Source organism: Amblyraja radiata, chromosome 14 (assembly GCF_010909765.2).
Source record: "Amblyraja radiata isolate CabotCenter1 chromosome 14, sAmbRad1.1.pri, whole genome shotgun sequence".
Taxonomy (NCBI): domain Eukaryota; kingdom Metazoa; phylum Chordata; class Chondrichthyes; order Rajiformes; family Rajidae; genus Amblyraja; species Amblyraja radiata.
Window position 1 is genome coordinate 46,594,336 of NC_045969.1, and position 23,044 is coordinate 46,617,379.

Genomic DNA, 23,044 nt, shown 5'->3' on the forward strand with positions numbered 1-23,044 from the left:
TCCATATAGCAAGAGAAAATAAATAACCACTGTGTGGTGCTGCAGAACATTGTGCATATCATTCCTTCATTAACACTGGAAAATGAAAGAGTCATAACAAATATTCTCCAGTTCACAAAACAAATAAAATCCTATCCATTGACCAATAATCATGTACGTGCTGAATTAATGATTTTGTTGGTTATACTTGTATGAGTAAATGAATTATGTTGACCTTTTTTTAACAAGGACTAGATTTATTGTCTATCCCTTTGAACTAAGGGACATTAGGTAATTTCAGATATTTGTTATGGGTCATTCACATTGTTTTGTGTTTGGAATTGCATCTCGGCCAGACTAGGAATGACTACAGGTTTCCTCCCCTTAAGGGTCTTTTGTTGACCAGTTTTAAGGGAAGGAAAGTTAATTCTATTACATTGTTTGATGCAATTGCTCTGTGTACGGCAGTATATTGCCTGTCAAATGTAGTTATACTCCAACTTTTGTACTTTTTATTTCAGTTCATAGTCAGCTAGTGGCTATTATCACCATTTTGCAGTGAGTTTCACCTTTTTTTGAATGCCAAATTTATGCTGACGTAAAGGTATGAGCTTGCATCATCCAATCTTATGAAATATTTAATTATTTATGATTTATTGTGATTTCATTCTTGCTTTAGGATTTTGTGTATCTTTAGTTGAAGAAGAAGAGTCATACCGAAAAATGATTATTACAGATGTAAAAGAAGGAGGTCTGGCTTCATCTAAAGGTAATTTAGTTTTCTTAACAAATACATTTTTAGCGTTTCATTTTGTCTACCTGTTGTAAAGATAATTTTGGATTTCCTTCTGTAAAGGAGATTTTAAAATAATATTGTTCACAAGTATGTTTCATTCGTATTCTATTTTGATCTTTGTACAAGGTAATATTTTTTGTTATTAGTAATGTTTGCTCCCACCCCAATCCTGACTTTAGTATGGTTGGATATATGGCTAAGGCAAAACAGAAGTTCTTGAATAATATTTTCAAGTCAAAAAATTCTATCTGAAGTAATGAAAAGAGATTACATAACACCCAATTCATATTTACCAATTTGATAAAACTCTTAGGAGCTTTGCCAAAAACACTGTAATGGTGAATGTAATGTTTGCAAATCTCAAGAGTGTTGGTAATTTTCTGAATTTTGGTATGTGTATTTTGAAGATTTACAAAATGTTTGATGCTGAGATTAAATGATAAAAGTGCACTGTAGATTTGTCAATATAGATTTGTCCATATTTCAAAAGAAAAAGAGTGCTTGAATTATAGTTATAAAAATAATCCATATTTCCCTACATTTACACAAGAAAAGCCATTTAAATGTGTTTGCTTGTTGAAAAGATCTTTTGCTCTCAGAGCACAGTAATCAAATGTTACTTTTGAAGTTCTTGATTTTTACATTTAAGAAAGGTGAGGTAAATGCTGCCACTGATAAAAACATACATTAGAATATAATAATAGCTATTAGTTCTTAGATTACAGCAGATGCTTATGCAAACCAGAAGGTGGCTGGTTTCCTTGATATATCACTTCAGCAAAACAAAAGTGTGCATTTATATAGCAGCCATAACTTAGTAAAATGTCACCACTGTTTCGGTTCGCTGAAAAAAATACACGACAGCATCCACAATGTGATCTCTATTGATTATAACCATTCCGAAGTTTGTGATGAAAAATAAACAAAGAACAAGATTTGAAACCATTTATCAAGCCCCTGATTTCAGCAGAAGACATAGGATAGTACTTTTGAATTATCATTTTATAATTAACTAAAGTATAATTCGAACCATATCCTTTTATGTTTGCCGTATTCCACACCCACCCTACCCTGACTCCTGGCACTTTCCCTTGCGGAACTTGCAACTCTTGTTCTTGCACTTCTTACATCACCACTATCCAGGCACCTAAACAGCTCATCCAGGAGAGGCAAAGATTCACGTGTACCTCTTGCAACCTTGTCTACTGCGCTCATTGCTTCCGATGTGGCTTCTTAATATTGACGGGACGAAGTGCAGATCAGGCGATCGATTTGCAGTATTCCTGTGCTCTATCTGCAGTAACCATTCTGAGCTCCCAGTTGCACGCTTTCATTTGCAGCTTTCAATGTAGGTATCAGCTTCTTGGTGCCAGCTAACTTGCACGCTAACTCTAGTCGGCAATGCACATCACAGTAGAGGTCCGCATTCTAAGTGGACAGCACCACAGCATTAGTTAGACTGCATGTCCCAAAGGTTATGTGCATGGTGGCTGCAGCTGGTGTTTGCAGAGTGTCTGGGAGATCTTTCTGATGAAAGAGATATTAAAACATCACATAACATAGCAGACAGCAGCTCTTAAAGGTTTTTGGTGCTCCATTGGAGGGCTGAGTGGAGGAGAGAGGAGTTGTGCACTAAACATTAAAAGCCAGGAACATGTCCCAACATACTTCAGAGGCAATGGGACAGATAGTTATAACAATTAGTGACAAATATTAAGCCTGGAGAATTTATTAATTGCTTTGTGAGTGGTGTATCCTAGTAACCACAACACAAGCCTCCGATACACACAAAATGCTTAGAGTAACTCAACGGGACAGGCAGCATCTCTGGAGAGAAGGAATGGGTGATGTTTTGGGTCGAGACCCTTCTTCAGACCAAGAGTCAGGGGAGAGGGAGTCTAGAGATATGGAAGGATATGGTGTGCAAACAATAGGTCAAAGCAGATGATGATGACAAGCCTCAGATGTTTGGTTAATGCATCATATTTCTAACAGTCATCAGAAAAATACAAACCCAGGCATTTCTTTGCTCATCTCACATTCGCACACTCAATTCTACTGCCTCACATCCACAGTTTACAGCTTATGCAACTGCCAATGAATCAGCCCTGGCAGGCATTTAAGCCAATCGCATTGCACAACACTGATTAATATACTTAATACCCAATCCTAATAAGGTCAGGTGACAACATCAAGTAACTTGCAGAAGATGGCAGAGTTGCATGTCCTTTCATGCAGATGGGCCACAGTGCTGGTTATTATTGGCTTAGCTGTTATCTAGGCTCAGGCATTCAGTCCAAAGTCAGGTGTCCAAGTTCCCCTTCCAAGGCCTCATCTGTAGAATCCTGCACTAGCCATTTTCCAGTCTTTGGGATGGCTGTGTATAGAAACAGATGGCTGCTAGATAATGGCCTCTGAAGAAATACAGTGGGGTAGGATTTGATGCAGGAAATATAGATTTCTGAGTTTTGTGTGAAATATTATTTTTGAGTTTAGTGGGAAAACAACTGTCTGGTTTCCTCTGATCTTTTCATTCCTCTCCCCTATTGCTTCCAGAATTATTGTCAAGGACTATGTTCTCAAAATGATAATTCATTGGATTATTGCAACTTACTATGTCTAATACTACATTGGTGCCCAACTGGTCCAGATGACAGTTGCGTTGTTGAAGGACATCAATGAGCTTTTGTTGTCATTTTTATACTTTGATGTGTGCACATTGCCCAAGTGTATGGGTTGTGTTTCTGAGTCACGAATCAAATCGTTAACATTTTCTGCCTTTTGTCATCTTTTGTAATTGGTGAACTGTAGAGTAGATGACACCAAGTAATGATTTTTTATGATAAATGTTGCCTATGCACCTATTAAATGTGTCCTCCTCAATTAGAATACATCTTAGAATTTACTTTTATGCTGGTAAACTATTGCTTTGGCTAAACCTCTGTGACACACTATGTTGACAATGATAGTACACATACAGGGGCTGCCTGCAATCTTTGCAAAGCCCAGTAGTCGCTCTGCTTGTTGCTGTCTAGTAGGAGAAGCTAAATTACGTAGTGACCTCCACGTACAGCATCGAACAACAAATTTAGAAATATTGCAAATATTGCTAGCTGCAACCCGATTCCAATGCGCGGACATTTACACTAATGGTCACCTTGATAGTAGCTACAAGCTCTATCAGATTACTCTGAGATTGAAATTGTGGCTGGAGCAAATGATGGCTGAATTCATTGGGGACATTCTGACTGAGCAAACATCATGTCAAAATTGTGTGTCAGAGATCCAGGCAGAAAAATTAGTCCACCAGCGTACTGGGTGATTATAACAGACAGCCGAGCGCTCTCTTGCAGCAGTTTGTCACGCATAATCTTCCAATCATGCTATATTCCAAAAGAAATACTTGCCAATGTATGCAAAACCTGAGAGTAAACATCTTGAAATCATTTTGGCCTTTTTCCATCCCATCCCACCATATCCATTAGACTTCAGTAACATTACATTATTGCAGAATGCAATGTATTCTTGTACAATCATAGAAACAGCCTGTAGAAATAAATCAGTAGTGACCTTGAACGCAGTTAAACAACTGGGGTGGTGGACCACAAGTGTTGATTTTTACTGCTGAATGTCTGTTCAGATGTGTGAAGTTGAAAGAATGATAAATGGCGATTAAGGTATAAAATGGTAGTTAGCGTCGTCAACCTTGTCTACGGATTGGAACCAACCTATGTATTTTTGACAGGCATTAACTGTGTGCAAACTGATACTACGTTTTGATTCTACATATCAAAAATAAATATAATATTCATTTAGATTTGTTTTTAGATTATACATTTGACTTTTCAGTCTGTACGGTTTATACAGGTTAAACACCAATTTTTCGTCACCCTCGGTTCCAGACCCATTCTGGATTATCAGTTTTTCCATACAACAGAGGCACGTGATAGTGAAACAACAATACACCTCTGGCCTGCTAATGACACCCCTCCCGTGTCTCTAAAGAACACTAAGTACCAGAAACATAAATAAAACAAATATAAAAGTAAACTGAATGTGAATGGAATGACTTGCTGACCCATCCCCGGTCATTTAGAGACCCGGCTTCTGACACCACTCTCGACTGCACCAGTGAGCCCCTCTCACCTGCAGCTATTTATCTGCTCCCCGCTCAACCACTGCCGTCTCCTTCTCCCATCACTCTGTCCTGTCGGTCTCTTTCCACCCACCACCTCCTCCACCCCTCCCTTCTCCCCCAGAGTCGCTGATGTGCTCCACCTTGGAAGCAACATCAGGTGAGAGGGGAGGGAGCCCCACGGTTTTAAAGGTAGAGTAACAAAGTGCTGGAGTAACTCAGCAGAGTGAATCAGTCTGAGGAAGGCTCCCGATATCACTTATCCGTGTTTTCCAGAGATCCTGACACGCTGAATCTTTGTATCCTTTTGTCTATTAAACATTGTCAATAACGGATACCACTCCGTTATACCGAGGGTTTACTTTAAACTGATCATAGCTGGGGCTCTAAATGGCCGGGGAGATGGTGGAAGTTGGGGATGGGTCGGTAGATAATTCCATTCACATTCAGTTTACAATGACATCTGTGGCTCCTCAGGGTATTTAGAAACATAGAAACATAGAAAATAGGTTCGGCCCTTCGAGCCTGCACCGCCATTCAATATGCATATGGCTGATCATCCAACTCAGTATCCTGTACCTGCCTTCTCTCCATACCCCCTGATCCCTTTAGCCACAAGGGCCACATCTAACTCCCTCTTAAATATAGCCAATGAACTGGCCTCAACTACCTTCTGTGGCAGGGAATTCCAGAGATTCACCACTCTCTGTGTGAAAAATGTTTTCCTCATAGAAACATAGAAACATAGAAATTAGGTGCAGGAGTAGGCCATTCGGCCCTACGAGCCTGCACCGCCATTCAATATGATCATGGCTGATCATCCATCTCAGTATCCCGTACCTGCCTTCTCTCCATACCCTCTGATCCCCTTAGCCACAAGGGCCCCTTAGCTCATCTCGGTCCTAAAAGATTTCCCCCTTATCCTTAAACTGTGACCCCTTGTTCTGGACTTCCCCAACATCGGGAACAATCTTCCTGCATCTAGCCTGTCCAACCCCTTAAGAATTTTGTCAGTTTCTATAAGATCCCCCCTCAATCTTCTAAATTCTAGCGAGTACAAACCGAGTCTATCCAGTCTTTCATCATATGAAAGTCCTGACATCCCAGGAATCAGTCTGGTGAACCTTCTCTGTACTCCCTCTATGGCAAGAATGTCCTTCCTCAGATTAGGAGACCAAAACTGTACGCAATACTCCAGGTGTGGTCTCACCAAGACCCTGTACAACTGCAGTAGAACCTCCCTGCTCTTATACTCAAATCCTTTTGCTATGAATTCAACTGAGCTCTCGTAATTGTGTTATCTCGCTATATATTATTCAATAATATTGAGTATATGTGATAAAACGACACTAAATATTTGTTATACACTGAAAAGTATTGAAAAAAGACAAGGATTTTTTCCAAATAAGAGGTCCACCCAGGATGATGTTAGATCTACCTATCTCTCAATAACCTGAGTTATCTTTTTGTTGTTACTGGTGCCAAAGATTAACCAAGGAAGAAACCAAAATATATTGTTTTGTATTAATTAACTTTTGTTTTTAATTAACATATAAACGGATTGCTGTGAACAATTCACTGTTCAAAATGTACTAACATAATTTATTCAACTTCTACATTTAGGTCTAAAAGCAGGCGATGAAGTATTGGAAATTAATAAAATGAAAGCACAAGATCTGGTTGTCTCTGACCTGAAGACCATCTTGTCTGCACCTTCACTTTCTCTCACTGTACGTACTTATGGTCAACCAGAAGATGGGCATATATGCATCTCACCTCTGCGAAAGACAGGAACGGCAGATGAATTGCGTGATAGTGGATTTGTTTCCGGCCATCAAGGTAGGATTCACAATTGTTATTTAAAATAAGAATAGTTATTCATAAAACTGATCATTTCAGTTGTGCCTTTATCTAAGAAGAACTGCTAGGGCAATCTAAGGCCTGACAGCCTAGTGAGCACAACATCAATGCTGAGAAAGGGGAATCTGAGGGAGAGAATCTACCAACAAAGAACTTGGAAAGGCAAGGACTGATTAATGGAAGTCAGCATGGCTTTGTGGCTGGGAAATCATATCTCACAAAGTTGATTATGTTTTTCAAAGAGGTAACCCACATGATTAACAAGGACAGGGCAGTAGATGTTGTCTGGATGGATTTTAACAAGGCCTTTATCAAGGTCCCACATGGTAGCCCATCCTGGAATTTTGGATCACTAGGGAACCAGGGTGAACTAGTCAATCAGTTACCAATTTGGCATAGTGGATAGAATCAGAGGATGGTAGTAAAGGGTTGTTGGTCAAATAGATGGTCTGTGATCAGCGGTGTGCTGCAGGAATCTGTGCTGGGTGCAATGTTGTGTGTCATCTATATTAATTAGTTGAATGGCGGTTGCTACCATGGTTAGTAAGTTTGCAGATTACACCAAAATGGGTTGTGCAGTGGACCGTGAAGAATGTAATCTAAGATTACAACAAGATCTAAATGAGCTAGGGAAGTGGGCAAATGGAATTTACACCTGACAAGTGTGGTGTATTGGATTTTGTAAAATTAAACCAAGGCAGTACTTGTACAGTAAATGGTAGGGCCTTGGAGAGTGTTGTTGAACAGAGAGACCAAGGGGTGCAGATGCATAATTGGTGACACAGCTTGACAGGGTGGTGAAGAAGATATTTGGCATGCTTGCCTTCATCGGTCAAGGCATCGTATACAGGAGTTGGGATATCATGTTACAACTGTACAAGCCATAGTGAGGCAAGACTTGGAGTGTTGGTCGGCCAGTTATAGGAAGGATGTTGTTAAGCTGTCCTGCAGCGAAGATGTTATCAGGACTGGAGTACTTGAGTTATAAAGAGAGGCTGGATGAGTAGGAGCATTTGTCCCTGGGTATACAAGCTTTAGAAGTGACCAGACACAGATATATAAAATCATGAGGGGTTAGATAAGGTAGATGGTCAGTCTTTTTCCCAGGATAGATATGTTTAAAACTGGAAGGCATAGATTTAAGATGATTTAAGGTGGAGAAAGACTTAAAAAGGACATGAGAGGCAACCTTTTCATACAATGTCTGGACATATGGAATGGAATGCCAGAGGAAGCAATAGAAGTTGGTACAATTGCAACTTTAAAGGGCATTTAGACAATACTTAGATAGGAAAGGTTTGGAAGGCTAAGGGTTGAATGAAGGAAAATGGGACTATCACAGATAGACATCTTGCTTAGCATAGGCAAATTAGGGCCCGTTTCCAAATGTATAACTCTATGACCAGCATTCTTTCTCTTTAGTTTATACTTTTTGGAAGGATAATGCAGCAGTAGAACGGATGACCTGTTAAATCAAAACTCCATTGTGTACCAGACTATAAATTAAGCAGTTGGATCTATCACAGTCCCCGGAGGACTAGCCGAAATGTTATAATAGCAACAACCAAACACTCTCCTCCCAGCTTCTGAAAGGCACAAAAGATTTACAGTAAATGAAGGACTGATATACAAGTTACAGCTCCAATCAGGTTAGCATTGCAAGGGATTGATGATAGGATTACTGGAGGCGAGTGCATGCTACATTCAGTGTTCAGCTCTTGTCCTGGAATCAACGATCAGCATTGAATTACATGTAAAGGTGACTTTGGGATCTGATGGGATTTGATGTGGTGAAGCTTCAAGCTATGAATCATGACAGATGAGCTGTACTAAGAATGATTTTACTGGCAGGAACAGAACAATGAATTTGAGCAAAGACAAGAATCACTTGCAGCATCTCTGCTATTATTCTCAAAAACTCACTGACATTAAAAATAAACAAAAAGATAATTTTTGGTTAAATAAGTAGCCATGCCATTTTATGTTCAATAGGCACGCTGACTGCTGAAATGACTAGCAAATGCATATGTAGCATTGAACACAGAATAAAAATCAGTGGTTGATGTATTAGCTATGCTTCATTTATACTTTATTTCTGAGATTGGTTTTCTTATTATGGCTGGTTGTTTTTCAAAAGCTGATCTTTTTTTAAGCTGGAAACCCAGCAGTATTCTAAATAAGATTTGTATGAATAATATTCAAGAAGGAAGAGAAAAAAAGAACTGGTAAGGGGAGAGATGGGGGGAAAAAAACATTGTTACCATGCGTATATTTACCAGAAATGAACTGTATGGTTGGTATATTGACACTGGTACCAACAAGTTTGCAGCACCTCACAACAAAACTGTTTGACCCTTTTACAGTCTTTCTGAATATGCTCCTAAAATGTACTATTAAGTTGACTAGGATTTTTGAGATCAGTCCTATTGCTACTATCAGATTTACTGGTAATTATGTGATGTGAGGCCCAGCAAGTGGCAGCAGAGTTGCGCAGCTGGAAGACCTGCTGCCTCAGAGCTCCAGAGACCCGGGATTGATCCTGACCTCCAGTATTGTTTATGTAGTTTCAACATTCTCCCTATGACCATGTGGGTTTCCTCCCGGTGCTCCAGTTTCCTCCCACGTACCAAAGTCATGCAGGTTTGTAGGTTAATGGCCCGCGTGTGTAGGGAAAAATGGTATAACATAGAATCAGTGCAAACGGGTGATACATGGTCAGAGTGGGCCGAAGGGCCTGTTTCCACGCGTATCACTAAACTAAACTAAAGTAGGATAGACTTCTGCTTGTAGATCTGCTAAGTCCAAAATGTGTGTGGCTGTAATCTTGTAGTTTTGCACATGTATGATACCAGGAGAAGAAAGGTACTCCATCTTTTTCTAAATTTTCATTACCTGCTATACTGCTTGCATTGCTGAATTGTCATGGGTCATAAGGTCAAGTGATAGGAGTAGAATTAGGCCATTTGGCCCATCAAGTCTACTCTGCCATTCAATCATGGCTGATCTATCTCTCTCTCCTAACTCCATTCTCCTGCCTTCTCCCCATAACCTCTGACACCTGTACTAATCAAGAATCTATCTATCTCTGCCGTAAAAATATCCACTGACAGCCTCCACAATCTTCTTTGGCAAAGGATTCCACTGATCTACCACCCTCTGACTAAATAAAATTTTCCTCGTCTCCATCCTAAAAGAACATCCTTTAATTTTGAGACTATGATCTCTAATCCGAGACTCTCCCACTAATGGAAACAACCTCTCCACATCCACCCTATCCAGGACTTTCACTATTCTGTATGACCCAATGAGGTCCCCGCTCATTCTTCTAAATTCCAGCGAGTACAGACCCAGTGCTGACAATCGGTCATAACAGGTTAACCTACTCATTCCTGGGATAATTCTTATAAACCTCCTCTGGACCCTCTCCAGAGCCAGCACATTCTTACTCAGATATGGTGACCAAAATTGCTCACAATATTCCCAATGCTGCCTTACCAGCGCCTTGTAGAGCCTCAGCATTACATCCCTTCTTTTGTTTACAAGCCCTCTTTAAATAAATGCGAGCATTGAGTTTACTTTCTTTTGCTTGCATTTGTCCTCAACTAATAATTCAACTGTAGAGCCATCCCTCCTTCTATTCGTTCAATGATTTAGTTAACTTTCATGAATCTTTTTGAGGTACATCAGAACCAGTAAACAGAAGGAAAATAAATGGAGAAATACTGTAGCTAAATCAGTGCTCATAAACAGCAGTTAACATAAATTGTAACGCACTCCATACTTCCTGTAGGGACTAATAGTTATCACTTTTTTAAAAATAATTAAAGGGGATTTACTACTATGATCTTTAGCAGCTGCTAGCACTCTTTTTAAAAAATTACAGAGAACTTGGAAAAGTGATCTCTACCAGCTGTTGTTGATGTCCTTTCAGACGCCCGCAATTGTGAAATGTGAACAAAATAGCACATATAAAGTTAACCGCTTTAATGGATTTTGTGGCAGTAATCCTGTTACACTAAACCTGGCCCATTATCAGTTAACAATAGCTTTGCATCTATGTTTGAGCTGATCTGTGAACACTGAGCAGTATCAGTAGCATAAGTCTCGTTACAAGAAACAGTATGAGTCGTTGTGTGAAAGTATTTCCATTTATTCAAACTTCAGAAGTTCTCAATTTACTCTCAAAAGTTAACTAAAAATTTATTGCATGCAACATAAGAAATATGCAGACTCTACTTTGCAAAATTTTAAAATTAAAATTTATTATGTTTTGCTGCGATATATTGCTTTCATTAAATATTTACTTTTTCTTAACTTTTGGACAGAAATATTGGGCAACCATACCAAACCTCGCTATGATAAAGATGGACTCCCTGCTTTACTTGAGACTGATGTGGCATGTAAGGTAAGTCAGTTGCACAATTAGATGTAATTGAAGTGTATTCTGCATCCTTCTGAATAAGTACTGAGGGAATTAATTTAATTTAAGAACTATTTCTTTATTAAAATATTAATATATTTGATGTGATAAGCATTGTCTCAGATTCTAAGGTAAGTTTTTAGTCCTAAACTCTGCAGATGACGCTGTGTTTTCTGTCTGTTGGCTCTCGTCCTGGAAAAATAGTATCGTGGGAGTCGGACAGATATGTTTTTGTGGAAGCCATCATTTGTCTGACTCTGTGTTCCAGTAATATGAACAAAGCTCTACTACCTTAGCCTGGCCTTGATTAAACATAGCAGAATTGTTCTGATTTGTTGAATGTTAAGCAGTTTGAGTGACATTTATCTGTACAAATTAGTGTTCATCTACAAAACCAAATCATTTTTAGAACCTCTGATGCACTTAAATATCACAATATTCCTTGGCAGATAAATTTCATTTATTTTTCTATTACAACAAGATAAAATGTCGCATGACTAATTTTACAGCTCAGGATATATTTGATTAATTTCACAATAAGTAGCAGTATTAATTTGGACATTTTTAGATGCATTAGTGAAAGTTTTATTCTCTGGAAAATCATGGTTATTATTTCATCAATGACAGTCATACTTTTTAACTATACAGAATGGCACATTAAATATTAAAGTATATATCATCTATTGCTGTGCCTACAGTTCCACTTTCATACAAAAATTCTATGTTTAAATATTAGTTATCAAACATTGATCTGTAAATGGCATTCTATTTCCTTGAAAGTGATATGTTAGTGCAATAAACTCTGGAAGACAAGATGACACCCGAGTTATCTCCATGCAAGTTTTCTTTGTCACTATCCCTTGATCAATCTTATGCAACACAAACTAAATGTGCAGTTAAATTTGGGATTTGGTGTTGCCGTACTTGCAGATTATCCAGACAATTGAAAGTTAATCCATAATAATACTCCACACACTTTTACTTCATTTTATTACGTTAAACAGCAGTATAATAATTTTTTGGTGAGCTTAAAGAGAGCAGACAATAGATGATTCGGTTTGTAAAGTTCAGCTTGTATGTTTTTACTATAAAAAAGACAAGGAGTGCTGGAGTAACTCAGCAGGTCAGGCAGCATCTGTGGAGAACATGGATAGGTGACATTTCAGATCTGGATCTTTCTTCAGTCCAGACCCTAAACGTCACCTATTCATGTTCTCCCCAGATGCTGCTGGACCCACTGACAACCAGCACCCGCAGTTCTTTATATCTTATATTTTTACTGTATATCGGTACACTTGACAATATATACAAGGGAGGAGGTATAGAGATAGGTGTTACATCTCTTGCGGTTGCAGGGGAAAGTACCTGGGGAGGGGGTGGTTTGAGTGGGATGGGATGTGAACCAATGAGTTACGGAGGGAGCAGTCTCTGCAGAAAATAAAAAGGGGTGGGGAATGGAAGATGAGACAAGTGGTGGGATCATGTTGGAGGTGATGGAATTATCGGAGGATGCTGCGTTGGAGGCTGGTGGGATGAAAGATGAGTAGGGGACATCTATCCTTGTGATGAAAGGTGAGGATTACGGGGAATTCAAATTTAAGAAAAAGGAACTGCAGATGCTGGTTTCTACAAAGCTAGATAGCAAATGCTGGAAACTTGAATGCAGTACTGAATGAGTGCTATGCCACGCTGTTAGAAATACTATCTTTCTGTCTGATGAGATTCTGTGCACTGCTCAGATGGACATATATTCTTTAGTGTGACTGTAGGAGGCATTCTCCCTGGAGTCCTACCCAACATCTATCTTTCAACCAATATAACGTAAATGGGTTTTTTTACATTAAGGATGTGAAACAAATACAGACATTACAGAAGTAACATTGGATTAGACATTTCTCAGCATTCCACGGGTCTGAAACGTGCCTATCAAACGGCCATTCTTTCTTTGAACACGCTTATTTATTGAATTAGTATCTTTGAAGAAATATTTTAATTAATACAGTACTGTAATGTATACAATACAGTAATGTAAGTACTGATACAAAAATATTTAGAGCTAGGTACAGGTAATAATTTATTATTAACACATACATTGAAAAGCTTTTTTGTGTTAATCATAAATACATCATTACAATCAAACCATACATGAATACAACAGATAGTATAAGAAGAGAAAGAGAAGAGAGTGCGGAATATAGTGTTTCAGCTTCAGCGAGAGTACAGAAAAAAGTGTGAGAAACACACACGGTAGCTTGAATAGATCATTTTAATTTTTTTTAAAACATTATGAAGTAGACTAATTGAAGTATTAGAGTTTAGTCCTCTTGAATTTTAATTCACCTTTAAATGTCTCAATTTATTTTTAAACAAGGAAAGACATGTGGAGCTGGGAGTGCAAGTACAAAAGGGAGCCTAACATCTTTTGGGTGTGTTCTAAAGTGAAATGGTGTATGTTTCACTTTTTTTCGTGCTGTGTGTTTTTTTTAATATGGAAACATAAGAAATAAGAGCAGGAGAAGGCCATTTGGCCCTTCTAGACTGCTGTGCATTCTTCAAAGTGATGGCTTCTCATTCCACGTCAGGACTTGTACCTACTAAACCAAGTATAAATAATTTATACTTGGTCACCTTCTCCATCCATGTGTCTTCTTGAGCATCAGCGACAAACACAACAATTTCTACAGGTAGAAACAAAGAACTGCAGGTGCTGGTTAATGCACAAAAGGACACAAAGTGGTGGAGTAACTCAGCAAGTCAGGCAGCATCTCTGGAGAAAATGGTCAGGTGATGTTTTGGTTCGAGACCTGACTGATTCTAGGAGGGGCGAGATGAAAGCTGGAAAAGGGGCTAGGCAGGACAAAATGTGGTAGGTAATAGGTCGACATAGGGGGGTTTTAATAGGCAGATGGTTGGAACAAAGGCCAGCAATAAGAAGAGAAGGTGTGAGACAGGTTTGAAGAGTTGTGGATTGTGAAGCCAGAGGTAAGAATGTAGCGGGGGGGGGGGGGGGGGTCCAGGTGTGGGGAAGAGAGGATGGAGGTATGCATATAAAGAGGAGGGTGGAACTTGGGTGGAGGGGGGAAGATAACATAGAGGTTACCTCAAAGTGGAGATTTCAATGTTCATATTGTTGGGTTATAAGCTACCAAAGTCGAATATGAGGTGCTGTTCTTCCGGTTTGCATATGGCCTCACCTTGCATTGGAGGATAGAAAGGTCAGCGTGGGAATGGGAAATGAAGATAAACTGGTTAACAACCTGGAGATCCAGTAGGCTTTGGCGGACTGAGTGCAAGTGTTCAGCGAAAGAGTCGCCATGTTTACACTTGGTCTCGCCGATGTATAGGAGGCCGCATCGGTAACGCTGGATGCAGCAGTTGAGGTTTCTATAGGCACTCTCGCAACACCCAGATTTTACTTTTCTTAACCTCATAATTCTTCTTAGGATTTAAATCAAACTATCTGATATCCAATATTGAATAGGTTGCAGTTTCCGCCAGTAAAATACTGGGAAGATTTCAATCCCTTTTTTGTCCATTCGACCGTTGTTTCAGACTGAAGCAGAGCTCGAAGTGTTCAGGGAGAAACTGCAGATGCTGGTTTATACCAAAGATAGACACAAAATAACAGAGTAACTCAGTGGGTCAGGCAGCATCTCTGGAGAAAAGAAATGGGTAACATTTTGGGTTGGAACCCTTTGCAGACTGAAAGCTGAAAGTCTTGGCATTGTATGTGGTTCCGTGCACAGCTTCTGAATTATTACTTTCACCATTACAAAACCTAGCTAATTCCACATTTATGACTGCCTGACTTTTTCTTTGCCCATTTTTAACCAAAACCTTTATCCATACTTTTGTCATCTCCAGCTCTAACCGTTCTAATCCCTTTCTTCAACCTTTGCCACCAATAACCTATTCTGTACTGTTTGTTTTAATTATCACCTTGCCCTTGCTGAAATTCATTATCTCCTAGTCCCTCAGTTCCTCATATGTAAATTCTCATATTTAGTTATAGCTGTACATTGGCTTTAATTTCATAACCTTGTCCTGCCATGCATTGCCATCGTTTCTGTCCTTCCTTGCCTTTTTGCACAAGTAGCCATACATTTAACTAGCAAGACGTAAAGCTCTATATCCACATTGTCATGTCTCTCCCTGTCTCCCCATTAAGACTTCATTCTTGACCTAATTTTTTTTATCATCCCTCCTGAAATCCTCTCCCTTAAGTGAGTATTTTTGATTAATCCTCTCTGAAACAGCTTGGGATATGTTTGCCATTCAAAATACTGACCGTAAAAAAGTTTAAAAAAAGTAAGTCGTATTTACAGATTTGTAGTGGAAATACAAGGATAACATGAAGAATATTGTGAAAATCAAATAAGACAACAGCATTATTTTTAAAAATGGGACTATCAGTGGGGATCATTTCCCCTTTTGATAACCATCGTCAAACGCCGAGGAAAGTAAGAGAAGATAGTTGAGGATACGGCGAGGTGGCGGGTGGTAGTGGTAGTATGGTGGCACAGCATTTTGTGCTGCAGCTTCATAGCTCCAGAAACCTGGGTTTGATCCTGACCCTGAATACTGTCTCTGCAGAGTTTGCATGTTCTCCCCATGATTATGTGGATTTCTATCAGCTGCACCAGTTTGCATCCTCATCCCAAAGAATTGCCAGTTTTGACTGCTGTAAGAAAAAGGATCAAAGTTAATAGGCATATTAGAGAGAATACGTTGTAGGGCTACAGGGAGAAGTAAAGGGCATAGGATTGTTCTGTTGGGAGCTGCCAGTCCCTGAAGGGTTGAACAGCCACCTTCGGTGCTGTACACCAGGAGAGCAGCCTTAAATGTAGATGCCTGTTCAGGTAATTGAAAGGTTGATGATGTTTTTTCTTCCCTCAGCCGAACTCTAATTGACTGTAACAGAACTATTTGATCTTTTCAAAGGAAGTTATATTGAAGCTGTATAAAATACTATTTAGGTCACAGGCATTACTGAGTCAGGTTCTGGGTGCTGCTCTTTGGAACGTGCAGAAAGCACTCAACTAGATTGATTTCAGAGAATGAGAGATTTTAATTACATGGGTAGGACATAGAATTAGGGTAAGGGATGAAGGTATCTAAGTGTTGGTGGGCGGGGGGCAGAGAGTTTTCATGCAGAGAATGTTGAGTACCTGGAATGCACTGCCTGAGAGAATGATGGCAGCAGAGACATTGACAACATTTAAGAAATGTCTAGACTAGCATATTAGTTACCTAGACATAGACGACTATAAGCTAAGTGCTGAAAGATGGAGTTAATATGAATGGATGTCCACTGGTGCAGGCATAGTGGGCCGAATGGCCTGTCTCTATGCTGAATGATACCATGAGCCTAAGGATCAAGAACCAGAGAACATAGATTATTGAAAGAACGGAAGGAAATGTGGGGGAATAACATATATATCCTATGTAGTTATGATCTTGAACATATTGTGTAAAGGATGATGGATGCTGGATGAGTTGGGTTAAAGAGCCGATTTCCATGCTACAAAACTCAATGACTCTGTAATTCTAAAGAAATTGGAGAAACTGTTGCCAAAAACCCCAAATTAAAACAGAAACTGCTGGAAGTACCTCAAGTAGTGTCAGTAATGAGGGGAACAGAGTTGACATTTCAGGTCAAATACGTTTGTCAGAACTGGAAAAGAAAACTGGAACTGGAAAGAAACATGTTTCAAGTTGCTGAGAAGGGGAAGATGAAGGGAGTCAGAGGGTGGTTAATCTGTGGAATTCAGTGTCATATTTGGTAGAGTAATCCAGATATCATTCATTGAATAAAGACCTCTCAGATCTGCTATAAAATTTGTCTTTCATCATTTTTGTCATGTATCCTCTTGTGCCTGATTTTAACATGAAGTATGTGCACTTTTTAATGATTCAGCACAGCAAGTTCTTCCTTTAATCTTCTTTCAAGACTAGAGCTTAAGCTTTTCTAATCACTTGTCGTCTATCCCTTTTGGACGCAGATCTTTCTTATTGTACTTTGCTATTTTGTCACAATCATGCCTGTCCTTTGTAACGCAAAAATGATTTATTTTACCCCTTCTTTAGTCTGATTAAAACAATATGAATGTCAATAAAATCTCTATTATCTTACACAGAACTATGCAGTCTATGCATTCTTATACTATGTAGACTTATAAAACGTCTTGTTTTCAAATAGTCTGCTACTTTTACTTTAAATCTCTGTGTATAGTTTTCATTTTCTTTGTTGTATATTGCTTTTGCAACAAATTCCTACATTTGTAAGGAATTTCATCACTTTATATCTTGATTCTTACTTTAATGAAAGGGCTATTAACGGTCAAATAAACGCTTCTCTTTTTTTGATTTTTTACATAAGCTTTGAATAGCATTATGCAATATTATATAAACTATATTACGTAACTAATGATGTGCAGTTTAATGGTGACATTTCACCCACCATTCCACCTGTCTCTCACATGTGGCAAGTTTTTAACAACATCCTGATGATTGCATTATTTTCTGCTCAATTTCAAGTGGGGCAGGTACTTATTGTAATGGTTAAGTGAATCTCTGAGACTGAATAATGAAGGAACAATCCAGTATAACTGACAAATTGTAACTGCAGTTTGAACTCTTGGAATGAGATTATTCATCCGCTCCTTGGTTCTTCTACCTTCATTATTATCAACTTTGACGGAAAATATTCTAGTTTATTGAGCAAAGCTGCCAGACATTGCTTGTTGATATATCGGAAAGAGGTTCCACATGACCAATTAAAATGTAACTTCATTTTTAATCCACTGCTTCTTACAGGGATGTATTATAGTTTACACATTATATAACATTTAGTAATTTACCTTACAAAAGTAATTTACCTTTAACAATTTTCTTGAAATAACATCAACTCAATCTGTTGTAACCTCTGGGCTTTTCTCTGGTAACATTTTCTTAGACTAACAAAGATGTCTAAGGGTTCACAAAAGGTTAATGGATGATTAAGCTGTTCCTTAGCGTGGCCTTTTATTAAAGATTCTTCATCTAAAATAATTCTAATAGAATTTTCTAAAAAATGGAAATTAACAAAACATTATCTAAATCCTTGCGTTCAAGAAGGAACTGCAGATGCTGGAAAATCGAAGGTACACAAAAATGCTGGAGAAACTCAGCGGGTGCAGCAGTATCTATGGAGCGAAGGAAATAGGTAACGTTTCGGGCCGAAACCCTTCTTCAGTCTGAAGAAGGGTTTCGGCCCGAAACGTTACCTATTTCCTTCGCTCCATAGATGCTGCTGCACCCGCTGAGTTTCTCCAGCATTTTTGTGTCCAATCTAAATCCTTGCAGCAGTTTGGCTTTACAAATGAAAGGAACTGCCTGTTCTGAGGTAACCCTAATTTGTATGGGTGATTGCTTCAGCCTATTCATCAGCATACATCTTGGGGGAATTATCTCAACTTTGACTATCCCAGAAAAATGCTGTGGACAGCTATCAGAATATATTTAGGACGTACATTCCTCCACAAGTAAGAAATGAACCCGAACTTGTTAATTTTGTCTGGAAATTGTGTCCCTGCAAAATATTTACCAATTTGTTTCGAGAGCAAGGAAGGTTAACTTGAGTTTTAAGTGCAGAAATTGTTTTTATTTGGTGACATCAAAACTGGGTTAAGAAAGATATAAGAAAAGATAGCTGGCGCAAGAAAATAAATTGCTTTCTAAAATCTTTCATCTTCTAATAATTCTGAAGTCCCGAATCAATTATTCTGTGAAGAAAGATAGATAGATTGAGTAACTGGGTAAAAACCTGGCAAATGGAGTTTAATGTGGGGAAACATGAGGTCATGCACTTGGATAAGAGGAATCAAAAGACGGAATATTATTGAGAGAGACTACAAATGAGTGAAGTTCAGAGGGATCAACGTGTTCTTGTGCATGAATCACAAAAGATCTTGTCGGCAGGACCAACAAGTAGGTCCGAAGGCAAACAACATTTGGCCTTTATTGCAAAGGGGCAAGAATATTGTGCACAATTTTGGTCGTCTTGCCTATAAAAAGGATACAGTGGCATTGAAGGCAACCCGAAGGTGATTAACTGGGTTAATTCGGAAGATGAGAGGCTTGTCCAATTAAGTCGTCAATTTGCATTTATTGTCATATGCACAAGTACAATGAAAATCGTGCTTGCAACAGGATCACAGGCAAATACATTCAGACAACACAAATATAGATATTATACATAAATCACATGCAAATTCTGCAAGATGATGAAAAGAAAGCCCCACAAAAACACACATTAGTGTAATGCACAATTAGAAAACTAACCAATGGTGGAGCAAGATGTCCATAGTACTTTATTGCTGAGGTGGGATTAGCATACCTGCCAACATTTGAAAATGAAAAATCTTACTCCGAGTGCGAGGGTTGACTGGAGTGCGAGCGCCAAAGGTGCTCGCCCATTATGGGTGGGGTCCAGGGGCCCGCCTTAGCCCCAGGGTTTTAAGGTTTTGTTTAAGTAATTTGCCGATATCGCAATATATTCAGAGCTGCCAAGTTTTGGCAGAGCATTTCAGTATTCTAGTACCTCAAAATCAGTATTTTGCTGAGGAAATCAGTATTTTTACACGGTGCCATTTTGCTGATTTTTTTTGATTTTTTTATGTGCGGTCATACCCATGTAAGAGTACAAGAATGCATAACTTGTTTATTGTGTATTTGTAATATTTTATTGTATATTATATGTGTAGCTGCTTTCTTGCATTTGTCCAGAAGTTTATCGTTGAAAGTCATTTGGTAGCAACGTTTCCCCATGGCCTGGGTAAACGTTAAGAGGCTGGAATCTCTCTATATCTCATTCTTTATTTCTCTCTCTCTCTCTCTCTCTCTCTCTCTCTCTCCCTCCCTCCATCATCTCTCTCACTCTCTCACCTCGGCATAACCCCCAAAAGATAAATATTTCATGAAACAAATGACTTCATACAGCTAAAAAAATCTTTACAAAGAATGTTACCTGAAATGTCTATTTGCCTAGCACTGTGTGCAAACAGCAGAGAAAAAGTGTTGGCTGCAGCCATCTTCTGCTTCAGTAAGGGAAGTTGGTCGATGATTGGCCGCAACGCCCCTCGGAGACAGCATCTGATTGGCCGCCGAGTGACCAGCGCATTATGTGCTTGGACACAATGCCCTTGGAGACAGCGGTTGATTGGACGGGAATTTTAAGGGGATCTGGTCGGTGATTGGACGCAACCCCCTTAGAGACAACAGTGGATTGGCCATTTTTTCCCCTCATTTTAAAATCGTACAGTTCCAATTTTTCACACTTGAACTTAAAAATCGGAACAAATATGATAAAATCGGACTAGTTGGCAGGTATGGATTAGGTACAGGTGGGTTGAAAACCTGATGGTTTGGAAAAATAGCTGTTCCTGAATCTGGTGATGGATACCTCAGACGTCAGTACTTCTTGCCTGATGATAGTAGTGAGAAGAGGGTGTGGGATGGATGTTCGGAATCCTTGATGATAAATGCCACGTTCTTGAGTTAATATCTCATGTCGATGCTTTCTATGGTTGGGAGGGTTGTGTCCATGATGTACCGGTCCATCATCAGTCCAGTCTACCACTGTCTGCAATCTCTGGCTTTCCTGTGGGTTTGGAATTGACATACCAGGCCATGATGCAACCAGTCACGATCATGAGAGGACAGACAATTTGGGTCTGTATTCCTTTGAGTTTAGAGGAATACGAGGTGAACTTATTCAAATATGTATGATCCTAAGGGAGCTTGACAAACTAGATTTTGAGATGTTTTCACAAAATAGAGGATGGTTATTTAAAACTGAGGATGTAGAAAATCCTTCTCAGGATACAGTGAATCTCTGGAATTTTGTGCTCCAGAGGGTGGTGGTGACCAGAATATCTTAGTACATAGAGAAGTACAGCACAAGGACAGATCTTCTAGCCTACAATATCTGTACCAAACATATGCCATTAAACTAATCTAATCTGCCTGCTCATGATCCGTACCCCTCCATTCCCAGTATATCCACGTGCCCATCTAAAAACCTCTTAAACACCGCCACCGTATCTGTCACCACCGCTGCCCCTGGCAGCATGTTCCAAGAACCCTTGTGGTCTTTGACAGTTTCACCCTGGAAAAATAGTTCTAACTGTTTACCCTATCTACAGTGCATTCAGAATGTATTCACACCCCTTCACTTTTTCCACATTTTGTTATGTTACAGCCTTATTCTAAAATGGATTAAATTCTTTTTTTTTTGTCATCAATCTATACACAATACCCCATAATAAAAAAGCAAAAACAGGCATTTAGAAATTTTTGCAAAGTAATTAAAAATAAATAACTAAAATATCACATTTACATAAGTATTCACAACCTTTACTCAGTACTTTGTTGAGGCACCTTTGGCAGTGATTACAGCCTCAAGTCTTCTTGGGTATGATGCTACAAGCTTGGCACACCTCTATTTGGGGAATTTATCCCATTCTTCTCTGCAGATCCTATCAAGCTCTGTCAGGTTGGATGGGAAGCGTCGATGCACAGCTATTTTCAGGTCCCTCCAGAGATATTCGATCGGGTTCAAGTCCGGGCTCTTGTTGGGCCACCCAAGGACATTCACAGACTTGTCACAAAGCCACTCCTGCATTGTCTTGGCTGTGTGCTTAGGGTTGTTGTGCTGTTGGAAGGTGAACCTCTGCCCCAGTCTGTCCTGAACGATCTGGAGCAGGTTTTCATCAAGGATCTCTCTGTACTTTGCTCCGTTCATCTTTCCCTCGATCCTGACTAGTCTCCCAGTTCGTGCCACTGAAAAACATTCCCACAGCATGATGCTGCCACCACCATGCTTCACCGTAGATATGGTATTGGCCAGGTGATGAGCGGTGCCTGGTTTTCTCCAGATGTGACACTTGGCATTTAGGCCAAAGAGTTCAGTCTTGGTTTCATCAGACCAGAGAATCTTGTTTGGGTGCCTCTTGGCAAACTCCAAGGGGGCTGTCATGTGGCTTCCATCTGGCTACTCTACCATAAAGGCCTGACTGGTGGAGTGCTGCAGATATAGTTGTCCTTCCGGAGGTTTCTCCCATCTCCACGAGGAACTCTGGCGCTCTATCAGAGTGACCATCGGGTTCTTGGTCACCTGCCTGACCAAGGCCCTTCTCCCCCGATTTCTCAGTTTGGTCGGGTGGCCAGCTGTATGAAGAGTTCAGGTGGTTTCACAGTTCTTCCACTTAAGAATGACGGAGGCCACTGTGCTCTTCGGGACCTGCAATGCTGCAGAATTTGTTTTATACCCTTCCCCGGATCTTTGTCTCGACACAATCCTGCCACGGAGGTCTACAGACGATTCATTCGTCTTCATGGCTTGGTTTTTGCTCTGACATGCACTGTCAACTGTGGGACCTTATATAGACAAGTGTGTGCCTTTCCAAATCATGTCCAATCAATTTAATTTACCACTGGTCGACTCCAATCAAGTTGTAGAATCATCTCAAGGATAATCAATGGAAACAGGATGCAACAAAGCTCAATTTTGAGTGTCATAGCAAAGGGTCTGAATACTTATGTAAATGTGATATTTCAGTTATTTCTTTTTAATTCCTTTGCAAAAAGTTCTAAACACCTATTTTCGCTTTTTTATTATGAGGTATTGTGTGTAGATTGATGACAAAAAATGAATTTAATCGATTTTAAAATAAGGCTGTAACGTAACAAAACGTGGAAGAAGTGAAGGGGTCTGAATACTTTCTGAATACACTGTATGTCTCTTATAATTTTATATACTTATATCAGGTCTCCCCTTAATTGCCTGTGTTCTAGAGAAACCAATCCAATTTTG

The 23,044-nt window shown here is 39.4% G+C and overlaps 1 protein-coding gene across 3 annotated transcripts in view; it reads left to right on the plus strand.

Annotated features, from left to right (window-relative positions):
- tiam1 (TIAM Rac1 associated GEF 1) overlaps positions 1–23,044 on the plus strand; it is a 238,734-nt gene that overhangs the window by 137,062 nt on the left and 78,628 nt on the right. For all 3 annotated transcript variants that reach the window (XM_033033228.1, XM_033033229.1, XM_033033230.1), the window contains 3 exons: positions 659–748; positions 6,534–6,749; positions 11,096–11,175. In XM_033033228.1, coding sequence (XP_032889119.1) covers positions 659–748; positions 6,534–6,749; positions 11,096–11,175 — 386 coding nt within the window. The remainder of the gene's footprint in view (positions 1–658; positions 749–6,533; positions 6,750–11,095; positions 11,176–23,044) is intronic.